We start from the raw sequence: 21156 nt of genomic DNA on the forward strand, positions 1-21156 counted from the left end.
GGCAGCACTGAAAGTGGCTAGCAGCAGAGAATGGCAGAGAGGAGTGGAGTGTTTCCAGGTGTTGCCATTTCTAGTGGCCACAAGAATTCTTGGAGCTTGCTGGTAGCTGCTGGCTCTGAATGGCAAGCTGGGCCACCAAACCTGTGAAATGATAGTCACTGGCTCTCATTTAACACTAAAAGTGCTACACTTTGCCAATTCATGATTTGTATATGAATTGAGCAAGAACTGTCAGCTGACTGGTAACATAGAGAAAGCCCCTGTGGGGGACTCTTCCCTTTAGAAATCCCTGGGGAAGAGGACAGATAATAAAGTGGTTGGTGGCAGGCTCAAGAAACAGCCTAATTGTGACTTCCACCTTACATGTAGCTAAGATTCTATGCTAGCTGATGACAGCTCTGTATAACTCAGGTCTAAATGCAGTTTCCCTGGTCTGGACGCCATGGTGCTTCTGCCAATGACACAGTTATCTCTGGCCCCTGCTTCCAGCTCGGCCTTTCCTGGGTTTTCCTGTGGGTCTAGACCAGGGCTTGTTACCCCTAGGCCCCAGAGAAGCCAAGATAGGGCTCTGATCGTCTCATAACCAGAAAGCAATCATTCTTTTCGGAGCTTAAAGATATCTTCCTTAATATAATAAAAAGTATAATGAACGTGATTCACAGATAAAAGGATACAGAAGGCATTTGGTGAAGAATCAGCTTTTAGCCCTGCCACCATGCAAGAAGAGGAGGAGCCAGGGATCTGGGGGTTGGGAGAAGTGTAAGGGATGTGGGTAAAGAATTCCTAAGGACCAACACTCCTGCCCTACCCCTTTTCTTCTACTTTCACATTTGTGGAGATGTCTTCCATGATCCCCTCCCTCACTTTACCTGACCATGCCTCCCTCGGCCTTGTAGTGTGGTAGACAGCACTGTCTTGGTCTTTGCTCTTCAACTCTCAGTTCTTGTCCTATATGACAGACCAAGCCCCACCAACTCCGCCACCCCAAGTCTTCCTCCCAATCTTGGGTGGCTTGGGTTTATCTCTGGCTCTCCTACTCTTGAGTAGCACAAATCCAGGTCTCACAAAGCCCTGGCATGTCTGCCTGGAAAAGGGGATGGAGTCTCTGCTCATACTAGTTTTGAGGTCCTCAAAGGAAAGCCCTACCTCTTCTGGGGACCAAGAACCAGGAATGCCAAGCTTTGAAATCTCTCCCAGAGATATCCATCATAGTGAATTGATTTTCCATGATTGTGACTACTAGGTGCTTTGTTTGAGTAGCTAGAGTTCACACTGAGGAGTAGGTTTTCCTCCTGTGGTTTTGTTCAAAGACCCTCCTAGTCCCATTTCTAGCCTTTCATCTGTCTCTTGTGTCCGTTCTGTGAAAATCACAGAATAGCCTTCAGCCTATTTGTGTGGACCTGGCTGTCTCTGACCAAACCATGAGTTCCAGTGGCTTGCAAGAGGGTGGTTCAAGTTTCTCTGTTTTCTGGTTCCCCAGTCCTGGCACAGGGAGGAGAGGAATTATTCTGTCACAAGGGCAGTTCTGTTGAAGAATGCCTTCTCCCATTTGATCAGGGTCCTTGACATAGAATCTTAACACCCAACAGAAAGTTGGTGATGTACTGAGAAAAAGTGCCAGGAGCAGAATGTGAGGATGACAAGGAATGGGGTTAAGATTAAAGTTCTTTCATCCCTCAGAATTCCATGTGTTGCCCTGGAGCTATATTTAGATTGGTGTTCCCTGCTATTGGCCTGTTCCATGCCATTATTCTTGACTCCTCTGAGGAGTTATGGGGAGGAGGGAGGAATTGCTTAGTGCCCCCAAACCCTTAGAAATGTCCCCACCCCAACTTCCAGAGAAAAAGAAGAGGAAACCACCACTCCTGATTCTGTGGGCCAGTGAGAGGTGAAGAGATTGGGCAATCTCAACCTGAGGGAGAGAGGCTAGATCTGGAGAAAGCAGGGGAAGGAGAAAGGTTGGAGATGGAAAGAAGAGAGGGAAATGGCAGAGCCTTGGGGAAGCTGGAGGAAGGAGGTAGAAATTAAAGCTATAAACCTTGAAGGCTCTTGCCAAAATGTCAGTTTTTAAAAATAAAAATTGCTTTATTCCTTCTGTGAACATAGTATATGCTCCCTATAAACAGTTTAAGAGTTGCAAAAAGTACCAAAAGAAAATAAAAGTATTAGCTCAAGTTTCATAATTCAAATATAACCATCATTAACATTTCTGGTGCAGCATGCTAGACATATTTCTGTGCATTTTTACAGATAGAAGGAAAGATAGAAATACTTTCATAAAAATGGGATTGTACCATATGCCTGTTTTCTTTAGTGAAGATTTAATTTTACTTGACTCTAATTGAAGAAAATGAATTTGAAGTAAAAACTGAGGAAATTCTTGAATGTCACACGCATTCGTCACCACAAAATATACTTTTCCCCCTGAACGATCCCTCCAAGTTTAAGAAACGAGATGAAGTAACATTTAGAGGTAAACATTCCTTAGATCTCAGAGGATCTGAGGAGAGTCTACTGGTTGTCAGCCTTCTTGGAATCATAGTGGAAGGCGAAGCAGAGGGCCCGCTGGCCAGTGCCTGCCCCTGCACAGAGCGCCTGTGCATCCGGCCCTCACTCAGCCACAACAGCAAGGCAGACACCGCGTTTAGGGACCCTGTGGAGGGAACGGACCCTGGAAGCTGCCTGCCTTCTTGTTTCTGAGCATATCCCTCTTCTCTTGTTTTTTTTTATAGAAACTTTTTTAGTTTTAGTTTTTACATTTAGGTCTTCGGCTTCTCTTGACTTAATTTTTATGTGTGATGCAAGAGTTAATATTAGCTTTTTTTTTAGCAGTGGGGACTGAACTCAGGGAGAGCTGATGTACACATTCCCAGCCCTTTCAAATTTATTTTTTAAAAGTTTGAGATCATTTCACTAAGTTTTCCAGGAAGGTCTCAAATTTTCTATCCTGCCTCAGCCTCTCGAGTAGCTGCTACATGCAGCTCGTCACCTTTACCCACATGGGTGTTCGATTATTCCAGCATCCTTAGTTGTGAAGGCTCCCTTTTCTCACCACTGAATGATACTGGCACCCTGGCCTGAAATCAGTTGGCCATAAATGCGTGGCTTATTCTAGATTCCACTGTGTCTTGTTGATCTACTCGTTTATCCTAATAAACACTACACTGCCTTGCTACTGTAGCTTTATAGTAAATCTCTAGATAAGGGAGGGCAGGCTTCTTTTTAAAGATTGTCTAGGTTGTTCTAGGTCTCTTACATTTCAAAATAAATTTTGGAAACAATCTTTGCAGTTTTACCAAAAAATCATGTCTTACAGAAAACTATAATTTTAATACTGCCATTCAATTCATGAATTTAGTATATCTTTTCATTTATGTCACTCTCTAATTTCCTCTCTCTTGTTTTGCAGTTTTCAGTGTGTTTTACAGTTATTATATTAAGTTTATTCTTAGGTATTTGTTTTTGTGATGCTATTGGAAATGATTTTTAAAGTATCATAGTATTTTCCAGTTGGTTGTTGCTCGTAATTGATTTTTAAATTGTGATAAATTACACATAACCTAAAATGTACCATTTAAATCATTTTCATCTCTCCACGTCTTTATCATTTTAACATCAGAGGTGTGGTAGCACCTCTATCTCTCATAACCATATTCAAGTACATAATACTTGGCCATTACCTGGATCCCATTGATAAAATAGGTATTTGGAATTTGTTTACTCTCACTGGACTTTGTGCCTTTTGAACATTTCCTTATCCTTGCTTCTCACTGGTCCTGACAACTAGGGTTCTCCATTCTGCTTTTATGAGCTTTTGACTTTTGAAAAATTACTGTTTACAAGTGAGGTAATGCAGTATTTGTCTTTCTCTGCCTGGTTCATTTCACTTAGCATAAATGTTCTCCAGGATCAACCATTTTGTAGCAAATAACAGACTTTCTTTCCTTTCTGTGGGTCAATAATATCTCATGATCTGTATCTATATGTATATTTGCAGATATCTCTTTAACATGCTAATTTAATTTCCTTTGGTATAGAGAATGGAATTGCTAGATCATATGTTTGATAGTTCTATATCTATCTATCTACCTATTATCTATCTATCTATCTATCTATCTATCTATCTATCTATCATCTGTCTATTTTTGCCTTTTTGAGACAGAGTCTCACTGTGCAGTTCAGGCTGGCCTGAGCTCACTTTGTAGGCCAGGCTGGTCTCAAACTTGCAATGATCCTCTTGCCTCAGCAGGAGTGCTGGGATTACAGGTGCGAGCTGGCTTTTATTTATTTATTATTTTTGGAGACAGTATAGTGCAGGCTGGCCTTGAACTCATGAAAACCTCCTGCCTCAGCCTCCCAAGTGCTGGAATTATAGGCATGCAACCCCACACCCAGAAGTTCTACTTTTAATATTGTGAGGAACTTCCATATTGCTTTCCATAGTGGTTGTATCGGTTTACATCAGTGTGTAAATGTGTGAGTGATTGTGTAAGTCTGTTTTCCACATTCTCAAAGACATTTATTATCCTTGGTCTTTTCTGATAATAGCCATTCTGGCAAGTATGAGGTATTACAAAGAACATGGTGTTCGTTTACTATTCCATAGTTAGTTAGTGTGTTGGGAACCTTTTTTGTACTCCTGTAACCCATTTGTTGCCTTCATTTGAGAAATGTCTCTTCATGTCCTTTGCTCATTTCAAGGCTGGATTATTTGCTTTCTTGCCACTGTGCTGCTTGTGTTCCTTATGCATTTTGAGTATTAACCCCTTAATGGCTTGCAACTTTTCCCTATTCTGTATGTTGTTTTTTGTTTCATTCTTCTGTGTTTGCCTTGTTGTGTAAGAGCTATATAGCTTAAACAATCCAGTTCGTTTATTTTTGCTCTGGCTGCCTATGTTTATCATGTCATATTAAAAAATCATTGCCAGGCCAATGTCAAGGAACAATTTTTTCTCTTCTCCTTTCCCCTTCTCTCCCCTTCCCTCCTTTCTTTCATTCTCTCCTTTCTTCTCTTTCTCTTCTCTCTCTTTTTTTCTTCATCCCTCACTTTCTTCCTCCTTTCCTCCTTTCTTTGGATCTGGTTACATGGCCTAGGCTGACCAGAACTCCTCATCAAAGTGATCCTCTTGCTATAGTCTCCTGAATAACTGAGACTACAGACACACATTACCATGGCATTTAAGATGTTTTTTCTTAGTTTTTTTTGTTTTGCAATTTCTGATCGTAGATCAATTACAAATTAAGGAATTAAAGTATGACATTTTTGAGACAGGTTTTTGCTACATTGCTCAGGCTGGTGTTAAACTCATGAGTTCAAGTGATTTCCTGATGTTAGCCTCTTGAACAGCTGGGCCTACAGGCATGTGCTGTCATACCCAGTTATTTTTAAAATTCTACCTTCTGCTATTGATTTTTAAAATTTCCTCCTGTATTTATGTAAGTATGAGTTTCTGACATATGTCATATTTCTCCTCTCTGAATAACTTAATGTTTCTTGCAAGGGAAGTCTACTAGCAATGAATTCCATCACTTTCACTTTTTGTCTAAGCAAGTTTTCATTCTCTCTCTCTCTCTCTCTCTCTCTCTCTCTCTCTCTCTCTCTATTTCTCTCTCTCGGTACTGGGGATCGAACTTATGACTGCACGTTTGAAAGGCAGGTACTTATGCTGCTGTGTTAAAACCCTGGCTCTTTCTCCTTTGTTTTTGAGACAGCGTTTTTTTCTTTCATGATACTGGGACCTTGTACATGCTAGACAAGCACTTTACCACTGAGTTACATCCCTAGCCTGTCTCCTTTGTTTTTGAAGAATAATTTTGTGAGGTACAGAATTCTGGTGATTTTTTACCTCTCACTTCACTCCTTATTTATTTTTGGTCTTTACAATGCAAAGGATCACTTCCAAGAACCTATGCGTGTTAAACAAGCACCTACCACTTACCAACACCTCCAGCCCCCTTCTGCTTGTATGGTTTCTGAGAAGTTGGATGTAATACTTATCTTCACTCTTCTATATGTAAAATGTTTTCCCCTCTGATTTATTTCAAGATTTCTCTTTCTGTTTGATTTTCTGCAGTTGCCATATGATATGTTTTGGTAGAATTTTGTTTTGTTTTTATTTTTTGGGATTTATTCTGCTTGGTGCTCTCTGAGTGTAGAGGAAAACTATACAAAGCACGAAGTTTTCATTTACCCCTTCTGTCTTCCTCCTACAGAGTTTCTATACTAATATCTTACTTTGGTGTGGAACATTTATTTCAACAGATGAATCCATATGATACATCATTATTAATTACAGTTGGCCAGGTGTGATGGCACACACCTGTAATCCCAAGCACTTGGGAGGCTGAGGAAGGAGGACTGCTGTAGGTTCCAGGATAGCCTGGACTACACAGTGAGTTCAAGGCCAGCCTGAACTACATAGTGAGACCCTGTCTCAAAAATAAATAAATAAATAAAATTTATAGTTTACACTTGGGTTCATTCTTTGTTTTGTACAGTTCTATTTTGACAAATGCTTAATGTTATGTGTTCACTATTACCTGTAATGCAGGTTTTTTCCCCATACAACTCCTAGTGGATTTTCCTCCATGAATCTGGCTTATACAAGTGCTGCCTTCCAAATGTTTTGTAAAAATTTTTCCATTTCCCTTACCATGGGAATTCCTTATAAACCTCAAGGTAAAGGAATTGTTGAAAACTCTTACCATCCACTCAAAATTAAACTATGAAAACAAAAAGGGGAATCCTTTCCTACATAATTCATACCTCATAATAGATTTCACTTAACTTTTAAAATTCTACTATGGATAGGACCTTGGCAGCAGAAAGAAAGTTCACTCAGGTAAAGGAAAAGAAAATAGAAAAAATCTTTACACTGGAGAGTGGAAGTGACCCGTTCAGTACTCATATGAAGTGGAGGATATGCTTGTGTCTTTTCAGAGAACACTAAATAGCCTATCTGGTTAAAGCATGTTGCCCAGCTGTGTCATGGTCCCAGATCTAAAGAAGAAGTTGGTTCCACCTTCTAAAAAGCTGATGTGCACTCCTGTGGCAGTGATGCCTTGGAGACCTATGCCATGGCCAATAGACAATGGGGCTAGACATGACCTGGGACCAATTGGCCCAAGAAGTTGGCCAAGATGCTGAGTAGATGGTAACCAAAAATGGGAATTAAAGGTCTGAATAGGTGATAGTGTGTGTGGAGATAACTAAGCTACATAAACTACATAAAAGAAGAACACAAAAGTTGCCAGTATTCTTAAGACAGAATCATATATATATATATACATATATATATATATATATATGACAAAAGGTTTTATTCTTTCCAAATTTTTCTTATAAGAGACCTCTGCTAATTCACCTACAAATAATTCTGACCTGTCTGTTTATAATTGTAAACTTCTACAATTGTGAGTTATTATAATATACATTATAACTCAATTTGGGCAAAAATATATTTGAGTGCACTCTAAATTTATAAAGAGATTTATCTTATGCATATTTGTCTATGTTCAATCTATAGATGGCTATTTTATTTAAGCTCAAGAACTTTTCTTCCTTTTGTATTTTTGGAGTTTTGAAGCAATTGTCTGATATGCTTCCACCAAGGTTGCCAACTGGTCAAAATGATGTTAAAACTGGATTCATAAATGTAATGCATATTTTATTGTTTATTGTTGTATAGTGACTTGAGAGTTTCTCATTGCTCAAAAATAATGTGTTAAGTGATATGATTTGGTTTTCATAAGTCATCAAAAAATTGTTAATTAAACAAAAGTCCCCTAGGGTAAAGTAAAATTATTGGAAAGGACTCCAGTTAATGAACAAAAATCAGCTGTCTGGAATAATAATTATCCAGTTCTTATTCATTGTTGGCAGGCCCCAGTAACATCCATAGCCTTTTGGGAGACACTTCAAAAGTGTTACTAAAAGTGTATTATTGAGATATGATTACATTGGTCATCATCAAACATTCTCTAAAAATGAGACAATAAGGTTTTCTGGTTTAAACGTGCTCTGGTACAAAACAAAATTAAAAAATAAAAGTTTTCATATGGCAATGGCAATTGATTTTTATTTATCTTATAGCATATTAAACGTACTCATGTCTTCAGATGTACAGGTCTTCTAAAATGCAAAACAGGGATTGTTTATGGTGATAGACATTTCTTGCAGATTCAGATCTCTGCCTTTAACAAAAATTTGACTGATACATATGCTATGTATGTACCACTATACGTAGACCTGCAAACAGTACAGACAATATCACCAATTTCTTCAATGATGTCCTATTAAAAGTCAACAAATTAGATAAAAGTGTCTTATGTACTAGATAGAGGTGATTGATTGTCAAAATGGAAATTTAGGTATGTTACAAAAATTTCATGAATGTTGTGCTGCAATGTTATATATGGCTTTTACTTCAAATTTTTTGTGCAAAACTAAATAACTTGTATTTTAACGTTCTACAAGGATTCAATTACTAAAATATCCATGGTTGGTAAGAAATAATGGTTCTAAATTATTTTTCAAGGTGCTTGATATTTAGATAAACTTACTAAGCTTACTGCTCCCATTACAATGTAATGTCATTAAACTTGTCTTCTGGATGTTCAGTGTTGTAGTTAGGGTTTGGAAGGAAAGCAATTACATATGCACGTAATTCATAGAATTATTTTACAATGGTCACCCAAAGAGTCAGGTACAAAAGGAGTGCAGAAAATCTGTCCATGCACTACGACCCAAGGAATCCAGCTGAGGACCTGGATCCTATGGCAATGTACTGCATGAGTCCAGCTGAAGACCTAGAGCCCATGACAGTGCTCCCGTGAATCCAGCTGGAGGCCTAGAACCCACAATAATATCTTATGAGAGTTTATTTCACAGATCTGCACTGGGAAGGCCCAAAGGCCAGTGGTGGAAGCTAGAAAGTCTGTGCCAGCAGGGTAAAGCACCCAGGCTAGCAGGCTGAGGATTCTGCACTGGAGCCAAGAAGTGATGCTCAAAATAAGAACCAGGGCTCCCCTGAAAAGTACCATAGCCATCCCCAGTGACAGTGAGGTCCCAAGCTCCTCCAGTGATGGAGCTTGTTCATATCAAGAAGTCAAGTTCATATCAGGAAGCCAGTGTGACAAGCTTCTGGAAATTGAGTAGCACACCATCCCCTCTGGAGCCAAGAAGCAGTAAATACTGGAGCTCCACCATAGTGAACCACAGTCATTCTCAGTGACAACAAGCTCCCCAACTCCTCTGACAATGACCTGTCTCCTCTTACCAGACCACACATCCTAATATCACATTTAGTTAGAGTACCACAACCGGCAACAAGAAAACCAATGGCAACAGGAGAACTAACAACACTACCTCTTCTTCCTCAGTTCTCCTGAAGGATTGGCAACAATCCTTAGGTGGGCCATCCACACGCAACACCACGCTGATTGAATTCAGCTGGTATTTAAGCTGACCATCAGTTTTCAATCCACTGCATTCAACAACTGAGGTTTAGAGACCAAAAACTAGAAAGATAGATGGGCTAGGCGGACAGCCAATATTTTGGTCTCAGATCTCTGAAGTCAAAGAGAATCCAGGACATAAGAAAATCTCAGCCACAACATCCTATGACTCAATGAGTCCCCAGTCTATCTATCTATCTATCATCTGTCTATTTTTGCCTTTTTGAGACAGGGTCTCGCTGTGCAGTTCAGGCTGGCCTTGAGCTCACTTTGTAGCCCAGGCTGGTCTTCAATTTGCAACAATCCTCCCATTTCGGACTCCTGAGTGCTGAGCTTACAGGGGTAAGCCACCACGCCCGGCTGAGATCATCAACTCTTAAGAGCTGACAAAAAAGATACTGTCATCTTTAGGAAAGGTCTCATCTAGTCTGGATCATTTAATTCAAACTTTTGGACTCTTCTGCCTCCTCCTATTCCTAAAAAGGGGCTTTGGCATGATCTGTCTACTGAACCTATTGTACGTACTCTAAATTGATGATTCTTTTCCCCTGAGGTTTTCTCTAAGTTGAAAATTGAGGCCTAATCTAGTTTTGATTAATGGCACAGTGAAAAACAGTTCCAAGACCTAGGTCACTCACCTTGCCTCTGTAGTTGAAGACTGGTCTAGGGGAGTATGCACATGTCTCCTGTTATCATTGATAGATTGTGTCAATTTGAGAAGTTTAGAAGTTTAATTAAGAGACTCAGCGGGGAACCAGGATCCTTACTTTGTAAACATCCTGTACAAGAGCAGGACAAAGAGATTTTGTGAGTGCTACACCTGCTGGAGGGGGTGGTCTATGAACAATACAAGGGAGGAAAAGAGGCTTGCTCTTCACCTTTTTGCTCTTGCTGCTTTTGCTGTCTTCTTCGGTCTTGAAGTGTTGCCCCTGTGCCATGCCACCCTGTCTTAGAGCCAACTGATTACAGACTGAAACCTTCACAAACTGTGAGCTAAATAAACCTTTCCTTCCTTAATTTTGAGTGTCTGGTACTTTGTCCCAGCAAAAAGAGAAAAGTTACCAAGACAGTTCAGGTCTACAGGCTTTTTGTATAGCTCAGATGGCCTTTGAGATTCTACTTTGCCCACTGGGTGGGTGCTAGGCAGAGAAGTGGAAGGTATTAGTTTAAAAAATTGAGTCTTAATGGGCAAAAAACCTTCAAAATACCAGCTGCTTAGCACAACAAAGTTTTATTTCTTGGTCATATATATCTATTATGAGTCATCTTGGGAACCATTCCAGGTACTCTCCAATCTGTTACTCAAGCTGATGGAGTAACTTAACCAGATTAAACCATAACATTCTTTAGAGGAAAATAACATGATACATATCCTCTATAAAATATCATCTATGATTTATAAGATAATCTTTAAAAATCAATAGACATTTTAAAAAGAGGAAAATGTTAAAACAGGAAAAATAAAGCAGAGACTAATAAATCAATAGGAGCATATAAGACTCTCATCTTGGCATTAGTAGTACAGAAGTTTCAAACAGCTGATATTAATGTTCAAAGAATTTACAGGAAAAAATGGAGAGATTTCAAGTGAAAAAGAGCTCTAAAAATGAATCTAATGAAAATTTTAAATATGAAAAATATGTGATTTTAAAGTTCATAAAAATTTGAAACCTCAAAGCTAACAGGAAAATGGACACAAAAGAAGAAAAAGCATCAAAGACAAGCTAGTACCAAAATGGAATCACAGAAAAAAAAATCTATGGGAAAAAACCCAAGCATTAAGTAATTGGACATAGATACAATCATAGTCCAAAAATGAAAGGAAAGAAAGGGGAAGAAGAACTATTGAAAAAGTAATAACATTAAAATGTCCCAGATCAGTGCAACATATCAAACTGCAGAACCAAGAATCACAGTAATTATCAAGCAGGAAAAAGAGAAAAGACTAGAGCTGGTGATGTCAAATGGATAACCAAAAGGAAAAAGAAAAACGTTAAGACAGCCAGAAAGAAAACACACAATACCTTGACGTGTAGGTGAATGACAGGAAGAATAATGCCTGGGCCCTCATCAGAATAGTGCGCATGCTGCAGAGGCTGAAGTTCTACATTCTGAACCTAGTCCGTCAGAGATGCCTTCAGTCTGTTCTCTGGATTTCTTCCATCACCAGCAGCCACAGCAGCATGTTATGGTTTATATCTAGTTGTCTCCCCAAAGCCTCATGAGCTCATAGATAGGGCTCTGGGGAGGTGATTTTATCATGGGGGATGGTGTTCATCAGTGGATTTATCCACTGATGAGTTTATAGCTAAACATGATGCTGAGAGATGAAGGCTGAGTGCAGGAGGTGGGTCCCTGGGGCATGGCCTGGATGAGTCCATATCCCTCCCTCTTACCTCAGTCCCTCTCTGCTTCCTGTCTGCCATGCCATGAACAATTCTCTTTTGCCATCCCGTTCAGTCTCAGAGCCAGCTGACTATGGAATGAAACTTCTATAAACTGCAAGTTAAATAAACCTTTCCTCCTTTAAATTGTGGGTGTCAGGTATTGTGTCTCCGGCATGAGAAAGTAACAAAGAGACCTTGAATGACCCCTGCTCGAGGGGCTATTTTATATACCACCGTGTACTGTACACATGGTGCCACTACTGTATCTGGATGCCCTTGTTTTATATGTGTTTTTTACTGGAAAAGAGCAGGCATTGTGTCACCTCAGTCCGCAGGTCTCTCTGAAAGGGCTCATATTCTTTCTCTCATAGCTCTTTCTCAGGAATTATCAGGACATTTTGTTAGAGCTAGAGTATCTGGTGAATGATCCTTTTCTCACTATGGATGCACCACTGTGTTCTAGGAGTTTTAACTTCCTGTTCTTTCTACCTTTGGGGTGTTGAATCTGGGGAGGTTCTATGACTGCAAGGAATCTCTTTGAACCAACCCCCATGACTACTGACCATGTACCTTCCCTCTGGACTGTGTCCTAGGAGCAACCCTTTCATTTGTGATTTTTAAAAAATGACTAACCTGCCAGACCAAGGCTTATGGCTTCCCACATGCCGACACATATACAGAAAATTTGGCTTCTTAAAATTATTTTCCCACTTTTCTTTTCACCTTATTCTCTTATTCTCATCTCCTTATTTTCATTCTCGCACCCCATGTATCTAAGCCTTATAATCTGTTTCATTAGAGCCTGAGCTGCTGAAGTTATTTCTGAACTTAACCTACCTGAGGAAAGGGTGTCCAATTCCAGTTTCCCACAAAGACTTTCTGAACAGAACCCTGGATATACATGAAGTAGTATTGAGAATCAACAAATAGGACTGCATCAAGTTAAAAAGCTTTTGCACAGCAAAGGAAACAACTAACAGAATGAAGAAACAACCCACAGAATGGGAAAAAATTCGTTAGGTATACTTCAGACAGAAGACTAATATCTGGAATATATAAAGAATTTTAAAAATTAGAGATCCCTAAACAAAAGACCCAATCAAAAAATGTGCAAGTGAAGTGCATAGACACAGAAGTACAAATGGCCAATATGTTCATGAAGAGATGCGCGGTATCTCTGGTCACTAGAGAAATGCAAATTAAACCACTGAGCTACCATCTCACTCCAGAAAGAATGATCGTCATCAAAAAATCAAATAATAACAAATGCTGGTGGGGCTGTGGGGAAAAGGAAACCTTCTACATTGTTGGTGGGAACATAAACTACTATGGAAATCAGTGTGGAGAGTCCTCAAAACAAAACAAAACAAAACAAAACAAAACAAAACATCCAACTAGGAAGAGAAATGCCATTTGATCCAGCTATTCTGCTACATATCTTCTCCAAAGAGTTAAAGACATCATATTATAGTGATATATGCATACTCATGTTTATAGCAGCAAAATTCATAACAATCAAATTTTGGAAACACACACATATATACATATATATATATCTTGGATATATATTATATATAAATAGAGAAAAGATAAGGTTGTATTTATACACAATGGAGTTCTATTCTTCCATAAAGAAGGAAACTGGAGGAGTTATTTGGAGGAAAATGCATGTACCTTGAGACCATAATGTTAAATGCAATGAATCAAACACATAAATTTAAATATCACATGGTTTCTTATATGAGAAACTCAAAGTATAAATAAAGAACAAAATAAAAGACACATAAAAGAAAAGAGGCAGATAGATATTTTTTTCAAATGGGAAGGGGATCCAGAGATGGAGGGAGGAAAGTGGGAGAGGAGGGAAGGGGATGAAAAAGGAATTAAGATATGCTGTGTATAAGTACCGACTTCACACAAGGAGTGTAAACATTATGCACTGTGAACATGTACTAATAAAAATTAATTTTAAAAAGCATATGAGAGCAATCAAACCGAGAACTCTTTATACTATTATTATTATTTTTTTTTTTTGTCGGTACTGGGGATCGAGCTCACCTGCTTGCAAGGCAGGTGCTTATGCTGCTAAGCTAAATCCCCAGCCTGAACCAAGAACTCTTAAAAACTTCCATGGGCTCTAGTAGAAAAAAATAAGTAATATGTAAGTATGGATAAAATAGTAAGCAGAGAGAAGAAAATTCTAGAAAGGATTCAAAAGTATTAGCGTTAGTGTTAAAAACACTAGGAGAAACCAAAAACAATGGGATCCTGAGTGGCCTGCACATAGCTGAAGAAAAAGATCTCCGAGGTAGAACACATGATAATAGAAACATCCAAAGCCAAAAAGCAAAGGGGAAAAGAGAATGAGGCAAACCCAAACTATTGGGTTACCATGTAATCCAAGAGTTACATGGTTACTACCAAAGGTATAACACATGCAAAATACGTTACCAGAAAAAGGTAGCAGAAGCAATGTTTGAAGCAAAAATTGTACAGAATTACCCTAAATTCATTAAATAAAGATCCAGAACAATAAGAACTCAAAGAATACAAAGACAAATACCAAAAAAGACCACACCAACCATTATATCAAGCGTCAGAAAATCAAAGTCCAAGAGAAAATCTTGAAATATTTGATGGGGGTGAGGTGAGGTGGAGGGAAGAGTTTTCCTGCAGAGGAGTAAAGATAAGGGTCTCCGTGAGCAGAAAGGGAAAGGAGAGGAGATGAAGGAGCTGCCTTAGAAAAAGTGTTAAAAGAAAAGAAATGATGAGTTCTTCAGAGAGAAGTAAAATAATATGAGCTGGAAACCTGGAGTATGAAAGGAGAGTATTAGAGAAAAAGTGAAGATGAAAATAAAGGTTTTATTTTTCTTACTTTAAATTTATAAATTTGTGCAAAATACTGCATATGAATGTTTTTACACATATATGTACGTGTTTATGCTTGATTGCGTATCAGTAAAGTCAGTGATAAAGAATTAGGATTTTTAAATTCTATGGTGCTCGACTGTAGGGAGCCACGTGCTGCCTCCCTGCCTCTCTCTCTCCTTATGGGCACAATGTGTCTGCCTACATTAACCATAATCCTCTCTTGCTTATGTCACATACCCGGATGTGATGATGACCTTGTTGTATTCATCCCCATAGCCTCTTCCTGTCCCACCAGCCCGCCCTTGGCCTATAAAAGATGTAATCACTTCCAGAATAAGATGAAGCATGGGGGCTGGGGATTTAGCTCAGCAGCTAAGCTCCTGCCTTGCAAGCAGACAGTTGTGAGTTTGATCCCCGGTACCGATAAAAAGGAAAAAGACAAAAAAAAAAAAAAAAAAAGATGAAGCTTGATTGGACTCTCTCAACTTGCCTCAGTCTCTCTCTGTCTCCCTCATGTTTTTATTTTAATCCCTGTTCCCTCTCCAGGTACACCCCACGGATTGATCCGTGGGCTGGATCAAGTGGCACCCAGCATAGGGGCTCCTGGCACAGAGGAGTCAATGAGGGAGCCGTTCCAGAAAGCCGGCTGAAAGTGAAAGCAAATTAAACCAAAGACTGTGGTGAGGAGTGAGCAAACTAAATCAACGATTAAAGCTAAAAGCAAAAGGACATTAAATCAAGTACCGAGGCCTGTGCAGACGACTACCTAACGTCCTGCTTGAGTCATGGTGAGTGAACAGCGACCCCATTCCCTTTCCCGGACATGGGTTAAGCATTGAGTGAACACAAAGTGTTCATGGGAGGCCTTATAAAGGCATGAAAGACAAGAGGGGTAAGGGTTAGAACAAAAGAATTCTTGCAGTATTTTCAATTTATTCATAAGGTTTGCCCTTGGTTCCCCCTAGAGGGTTCTATAGATACCAAGAGGTGGAAAAGAGTAAGAGATGCTTTAAAAGATTATTATAGAGTTTTTGGTCCAGAAAATGTTCCGGTGACTACCTTTGCATATTGGAATTTAATTTCTGAGCTGCTTGCCAAGCAGCATGCAGATCCTAAGATTGAGGAGATGGTTGCACAAGGCCCTCTGAGCTACACAGCCTTATAGTGCCCCTAAGATGGTACCTCCCTCTGGCAAGCCTCGTGGTGCTCTTAAAATGGCGCTTGCCTCACTGAGGGGTCTAGGTTGTGTACCCCTTTGAATTACCCAGAAACCATCCTTTCCATCCCATTCCATTCCATGGAAAAACTATGACCCACCAAACGGGTTCTGGTGCCAAAAGATTGAGGATCACTGGCTTATAGCATATTTTATAGAATATTTCCTAGTGACAAAGAGTGCCCATAGCCTTTGACACCCATTTTGCTCTTTAAATGTATATGTGTTTTAACATTTGCATGTGTGTGTGTGTGTGTGTGTGTGTGTGTGTGTGTGTGTGTGTGCCTTTTTTCAAAAAGCACCATTAAACCAGGGCTTTCTTACAGCTGAAGTCCCCAGGCCTCTGGAGGTGACAGTTAGGAGAGCAGTTTAGAGGTGTGGTCCTGGAACCAGACACTTGTTCTGGGGCCTCGGGTACCAGGTCATTTTTCCTCTGAGCACTTGCTTTGCCCATTTCCTCCTTGCTGCTTCTTCCCTCTCCTCTTGCACTTCCTTTCCCACAGTGATGGTCCTTTTCCCACCCAAGGCCTTTGTTCCCTCTTCATGACTGAGCTTTTCTGGGTGAAATTAATTATCTTCATTTTACCTCTGTCTCATGAGATGATGATGAAATATTTTGAAGCAGATAAAAGTTTCTCTTTTGCTTTACTCTTTACTGTATATTACCTTAGTTTCAGCCTCCAGCTTCCTTTCATTTCAGGTATGTCAATTATAAACAACTATGGCTGGATTTTTAGAATACCCACAGCAAGAGATCTTCCATATTAAATATCTATTTAATATGGAAAAATTCTGACCTTGGGACTTTTTCTTTTTTTTTTTTTTTCATTTCATACCTGTACTGGAGTGACCGAATTTTCTTCTCTATGCTTTCCTTTAATGCCCTAAGAGCGTGACCAGTTTGCCACCCACCTCCCTGACCTTAACCCTCACTTCTATCTTACATAGGGTACCCTGATGTGAGAGACATTGGTCTGTTCCTCTATGTTCTTTTCTCCTTTCAGCCATGTGGGGAGACTGTAATTCATTTCTCCTTGAGGTTAAATGCAGCTACCAGTCTAGCTGAGTCTATAAAATGGGAGGAGATTGGGGGTGCAACTCAGTAAGAGACTGACAGCTTAGCATGCCGAGTGCAATTCCCAGCACCTAAAGAAATGAGAGCAAATTCACATAGTTGAACAATATGTTGCCTCCTTAATATAAGAAACTAAAGGAGTTAGTGGGATCCAAAACGTAGAGTAGATACTGTGAAAGTGAAAGGAGAGGAAACATCTAAAAAGGGAAGGTGATAACCATTGTTAATTCTCTACTATTTTGTTTTAAAGTCCTATACTCTTTTCATTGTTTTGTTTTAATTAGCTTTATTTGGTTTGGTTTGATTATATCTGATAGCATGGGCAGCTATTTTGAAGATAACAAGATATATTATTGTAGCCATTCTTGATTTCCTACTATCTTGTTTTGAAGTTCTGTATTGCTTTAATTGTATTGTTTTGCTAGGCTTTATTCTCTTCTGTTTTATTTGATTTTATTAGATTTGATCATATGGGCAGCCATTTTGAAGATAAGAAGAGACATTATGGTAGCCATTTTTTATTGCCTATTATACTGTTTTGAAGTCCAGTATCACTTTCATTGTTTTGTTTTGATTGGCTTTATTCTGTTTTACTTTGTTTGGTTTTACCTCTTAAAAATAAATTAAAAAAAAAAGAAATGAGAGCAAATGGGACCCTGCAAAGAGAAAGGCTGAAATTCGGGTGCTCTTCTCTCCACCCCTACCTTTCCCTGCTGGAATGAGCACAGTGGCAGGAGCTCACAGCCCATGGTTTGGTGTCTGGGTGGAGCAGCCTGGGATGCTGAGCAGTTATATGGAGACACTGTCTAGATCTCAGTAGGCTTTGCATGAGTCAGAAATATACCTCAGGGGCTGGGGATGTAGCTCAGTGGCACAGTGCCTGCCTGGTAAGCCCAAGGCCCTGGGTTTTATTTCTGATGCAAAACCAAACCAAACCAAACCAAACCAAAACATTTCAGTTAAGCTGCAGAAATATGGAAGTTTGTCTCCCAGGAGACAAACCTAAAATTTTGCCCTCCCTCTGTTTATCTGAAATATAGACGTGATGGCTGAAACTGTTGGCATCTCCCTGAGAGCACAAAGCCTACGGTCAACTCCCACAGTGCAGTGTGGAATCGGGAGAGGAGAGCAGCTGCTGTGCTGTGGACTTTCCCTTGCTCAGCTTCACCGTGGGAGAGGACAACAAGCTGCTCTTCTGGTTCGCCACTGTCTCAGGTTTCTGTTCCCAGCTGCCCAATATGATTTTTCACTATGATGAACAGTTTTCAAACTGTGGCTCTACCTCTGAATCCTAATGACCAGGCCTCCAGCCAGGCCAGTTAAAGCAGAATCTTTGGGTGGATCCAGGCTGGGGACTTTTTGGTGACCTTAGAGATGTCAGCGTTCTTTGTAGTTAGTATTACAGTCTTCAACTCTTGCTAACCCAGGTTTCTTTTTGGTGCTCAAGACTGAACCCAGGGCCTCATGTATGCTAAGCAAGCACTCTACCATTGAGCTACATCCCAGGAGTTAGCCTTTCTCACTACTGGGGTGGTAGCCACAAGGGTATTCAGGCAGAATCCTTGTCATGATCAGCTGCAGACCTAACTGGTCTGGAGGTGATAAGTACCAGACTAAATCCAGTACCTTCACCCCTTCCACAGCTGCACTGGAGGCTCCCCGCCTCAGACAGACAGCTGGACACACATATGCATGCATGCACACGCATGCACACTCACCAGATGGGTTTGGGGTTGGGAAAAACTGTATGGCCCACAAAGACCTCTGTCTCCTGTTCTCTTCCTTTCTGGTTCTCTCACCCCTTGTGCAGAGCCTGCCATCAAAAGACCCTGTGGAGGGTCATAGGCCTCAGATTTCTGGGATGGAGGTTCAGGGACCAGCACCTGAGAGATCAGGGTAAGAGTGAGGAGTCTGCTCTGGATGATGAGGTAAAGACTGTAAGAAACCAGCTGAGAAGTGCTCACACCACAGATGCATACGCGCAGAGTGAGGCCCAGCAAAGCAGCAGATCATCACCCCACTGGGCAGGCCTTGCAGAGGGGTGGTGGTGTGGGGAGGGTATGGGGTGGGACTTGGAAGGGGAGGACAACTGCTTCTAAGAATGGGAGGCTGTAGAGGCTGTGTGCCCAGACTCATGACTTCTAGTGGCAGAGAAGCCCTTCACCTGCACACCCCAGCCTTCCCTACTTGTTAATTCACCCCCGGGGGAACACTTCCCTCCCCCTCCCATGTCTGGTTCTCCCAGAAAATGTCCAGCAGAGAGGAGAAAGCTATTTGTTCAGCTTCAGGGGAGGCAGGCAGTGAACACAGCTGCTGCTCCCCAGCTCCCTGTTCTGCTTTCCCCAGGGGCTCTGGCTGACTGCCTGTCCCTCTGTCCCCAGGAGACACGGCGCCTGTCCTGCTGTTGCTCAGCTGAGGTGCCTTGTCCTCTGGGCTGCCTGCTGAGCACTACACTGGTCCTCAGTGGCTTGCAGGACAGGCCTGTGGAATCCCAGCTTCCCAGTTGGCCCTGCTGCAGCCAGACTCCCCAGTGTCCAACTCTGAATGGAGAGGTCTAGGCAGGAGCTGCAAGAAGAGGAAGTCAAGGCCTGTTCCCACTGTGGAGAGGCTGAAATTATCGGACTGAAATTATCGGGGCACTGAGCTTCACCTAGGCCCTGTAATTAGCCAGGGATGACATCAGGAGCAAGAACCTGAACCTAGGTTCAGTCCCTGGTTACGGGGGCTTTAGATCACAGCAAACATTTCTGGGTGGAAGGCAGGAAAATTAGGGGCTGAATCCTCTCTTGGGGCCCACTCTCCATAGGGCATGTTTGTGGTCAGTAATTGTCTTTATTAGGAGAGAGATCCAGTCTCTTTGGCTTTGTGGTGTCCTAGGTCATGAGGATCTCGATGTCGAGCTCCATCTGCCCGGCTCTGACCTCATAGTGGCCCTGGATCAGGCCTCTTGTCTGGCTGGCATGCCAGCGCCAGTGAGCCTGGATAATGCAGGCAGCTTGTCGGGCCTGGAGGAAGCGTTTGCGGGCCTGCCACATCCGAACGTGGGCCTGCACCTTCACCACTGCCCACTCTTGGCAGGTGTAAAGTCTTAGTGCCAGGCGTTTTCTCTGCTCCAGGGTCTTGGCCTGAATCGACCTCCACCAGCACTGGATGACCCAGGCCCGGAGTGCTGCGTGCAGTAGCGTCCGGCGCACCATGTTGCCACGCCACCATGACTGGATCCTCACGGCTGCCTTCTCTAACTGATCGAGGGAAAGAACATAAAGGGCTCAGTGGGGACGCACACTACTTCTGTCCCCACCTCTGGTACTTAAAAGGAAAGGGAATCCAGCCCAGGGCCCTGCTCTATTGTTTCTAGGTCAGTCCGTTTTATTTCCACTCCCCGCTCTTCTTTAGACCCTCTCATTATTCAACAGGTAGGCCCTTCCTGGAAGGGTCGTACTCACAGTTTGTGTGTCCATGGCCCTGATCTCTAGTCTACTTAGGCCTTATTTAAAGCACTAGTCTTTAGCCACACCCTCAACTGTTAGCCACGCCCTCATCATCAGGCCCCGCCCACTTGCGCTAAAGCCTCCACCTGCTCTGACCCAGTGTATCCACATCTATCCTTTTCGTGCTGTATTTTCTTCTGGATTGGCCGGTTATCTTATGTATGCATTCCTATCATTCTGGGTGTCTACCATTATCTCTTACCTTCAGTTTATTTCTCAGAGCCGACATGCCCCTTAATCCTTCTCTTCCTACACTGTCCAGTCAGTTGTTTCTGTTCCTTCTAGTGGCAGTGCCAAGCATCAGGAGGATTGGACAGAGTGGAAAGGTAAGGTTTGGAAAGTATAAAGCCAGAAGGTAAGTAAAAAACTCTTCTAAGCAGACGTGTAAAACTGTAGGTAGAAAATTCAACTCTCATTGACGATTAATTAGAATTGAGATTTTCTTTGGTTAGAAATATATACTCTGAAAAGCAATGATATAATTATAAACAATCATAGGTTTTTATTTTTTGATGGGAATTTTGTGAAATAGAATTTATTAGAATCTGTGTGATCATAGGGAAAAAACCAGGAGAGCAATTGTGAACAGTGTGGAAGTTAGTATAAGAAATCATTTGTATGCATTCTGAGTGTCACTAATTAACACATTTCTATAGAAAA

The 21156-nt window shown here is 41.1% G+C and overlaps 1 protein-coding gene across 1 annotated transcript; it reads right to left on the reverse strand.

Annotated features, from left to right (window-relative positions):
• Positions 1 to 19828: 19828 nt before the first annotated feature.
• Positions 19829 to 20475, reverse strand: Iqcf6 (IQ motif containing F6). The gene is made up of 2 exons (XM_003476466.5): positions 20452 to 20475; positions 19829 to 20247 (listed from the first exon to the last, which is right to left on the reverse strand). The coding sequence occupies exons 1-2, from the start codon at positions 20464 to 20466 to the stop codon at positions 19879 to 19881; spliced, it is 384 nt and encodes a 127-aa protein (XP_003476514.3). The 5' UTR covers positions 20467 to 20475; the 3' UTR covers positions 19829 to 19878.
• Positions 20476 to 21156: the final 681 nt, after the last annotated feature.

Source organism: Cavia porcellus, unplaced genomic scaffold (assembly GCF_034190915.1).
Source record: "Cavia porcellus strain 051 isolate PalLab524CR breed Dunkin Hartley unplaced genomic scaffold, mCavPor4.1 scaffold_5, whole genome shotgun sequence".
In the NCBI taxonomy this organism is placed as follows: Eukaryota; Metazoa; Chordata; class Mammalia; order Rodentia; family Caviidae; genus Cavia; species Cavia porcellus.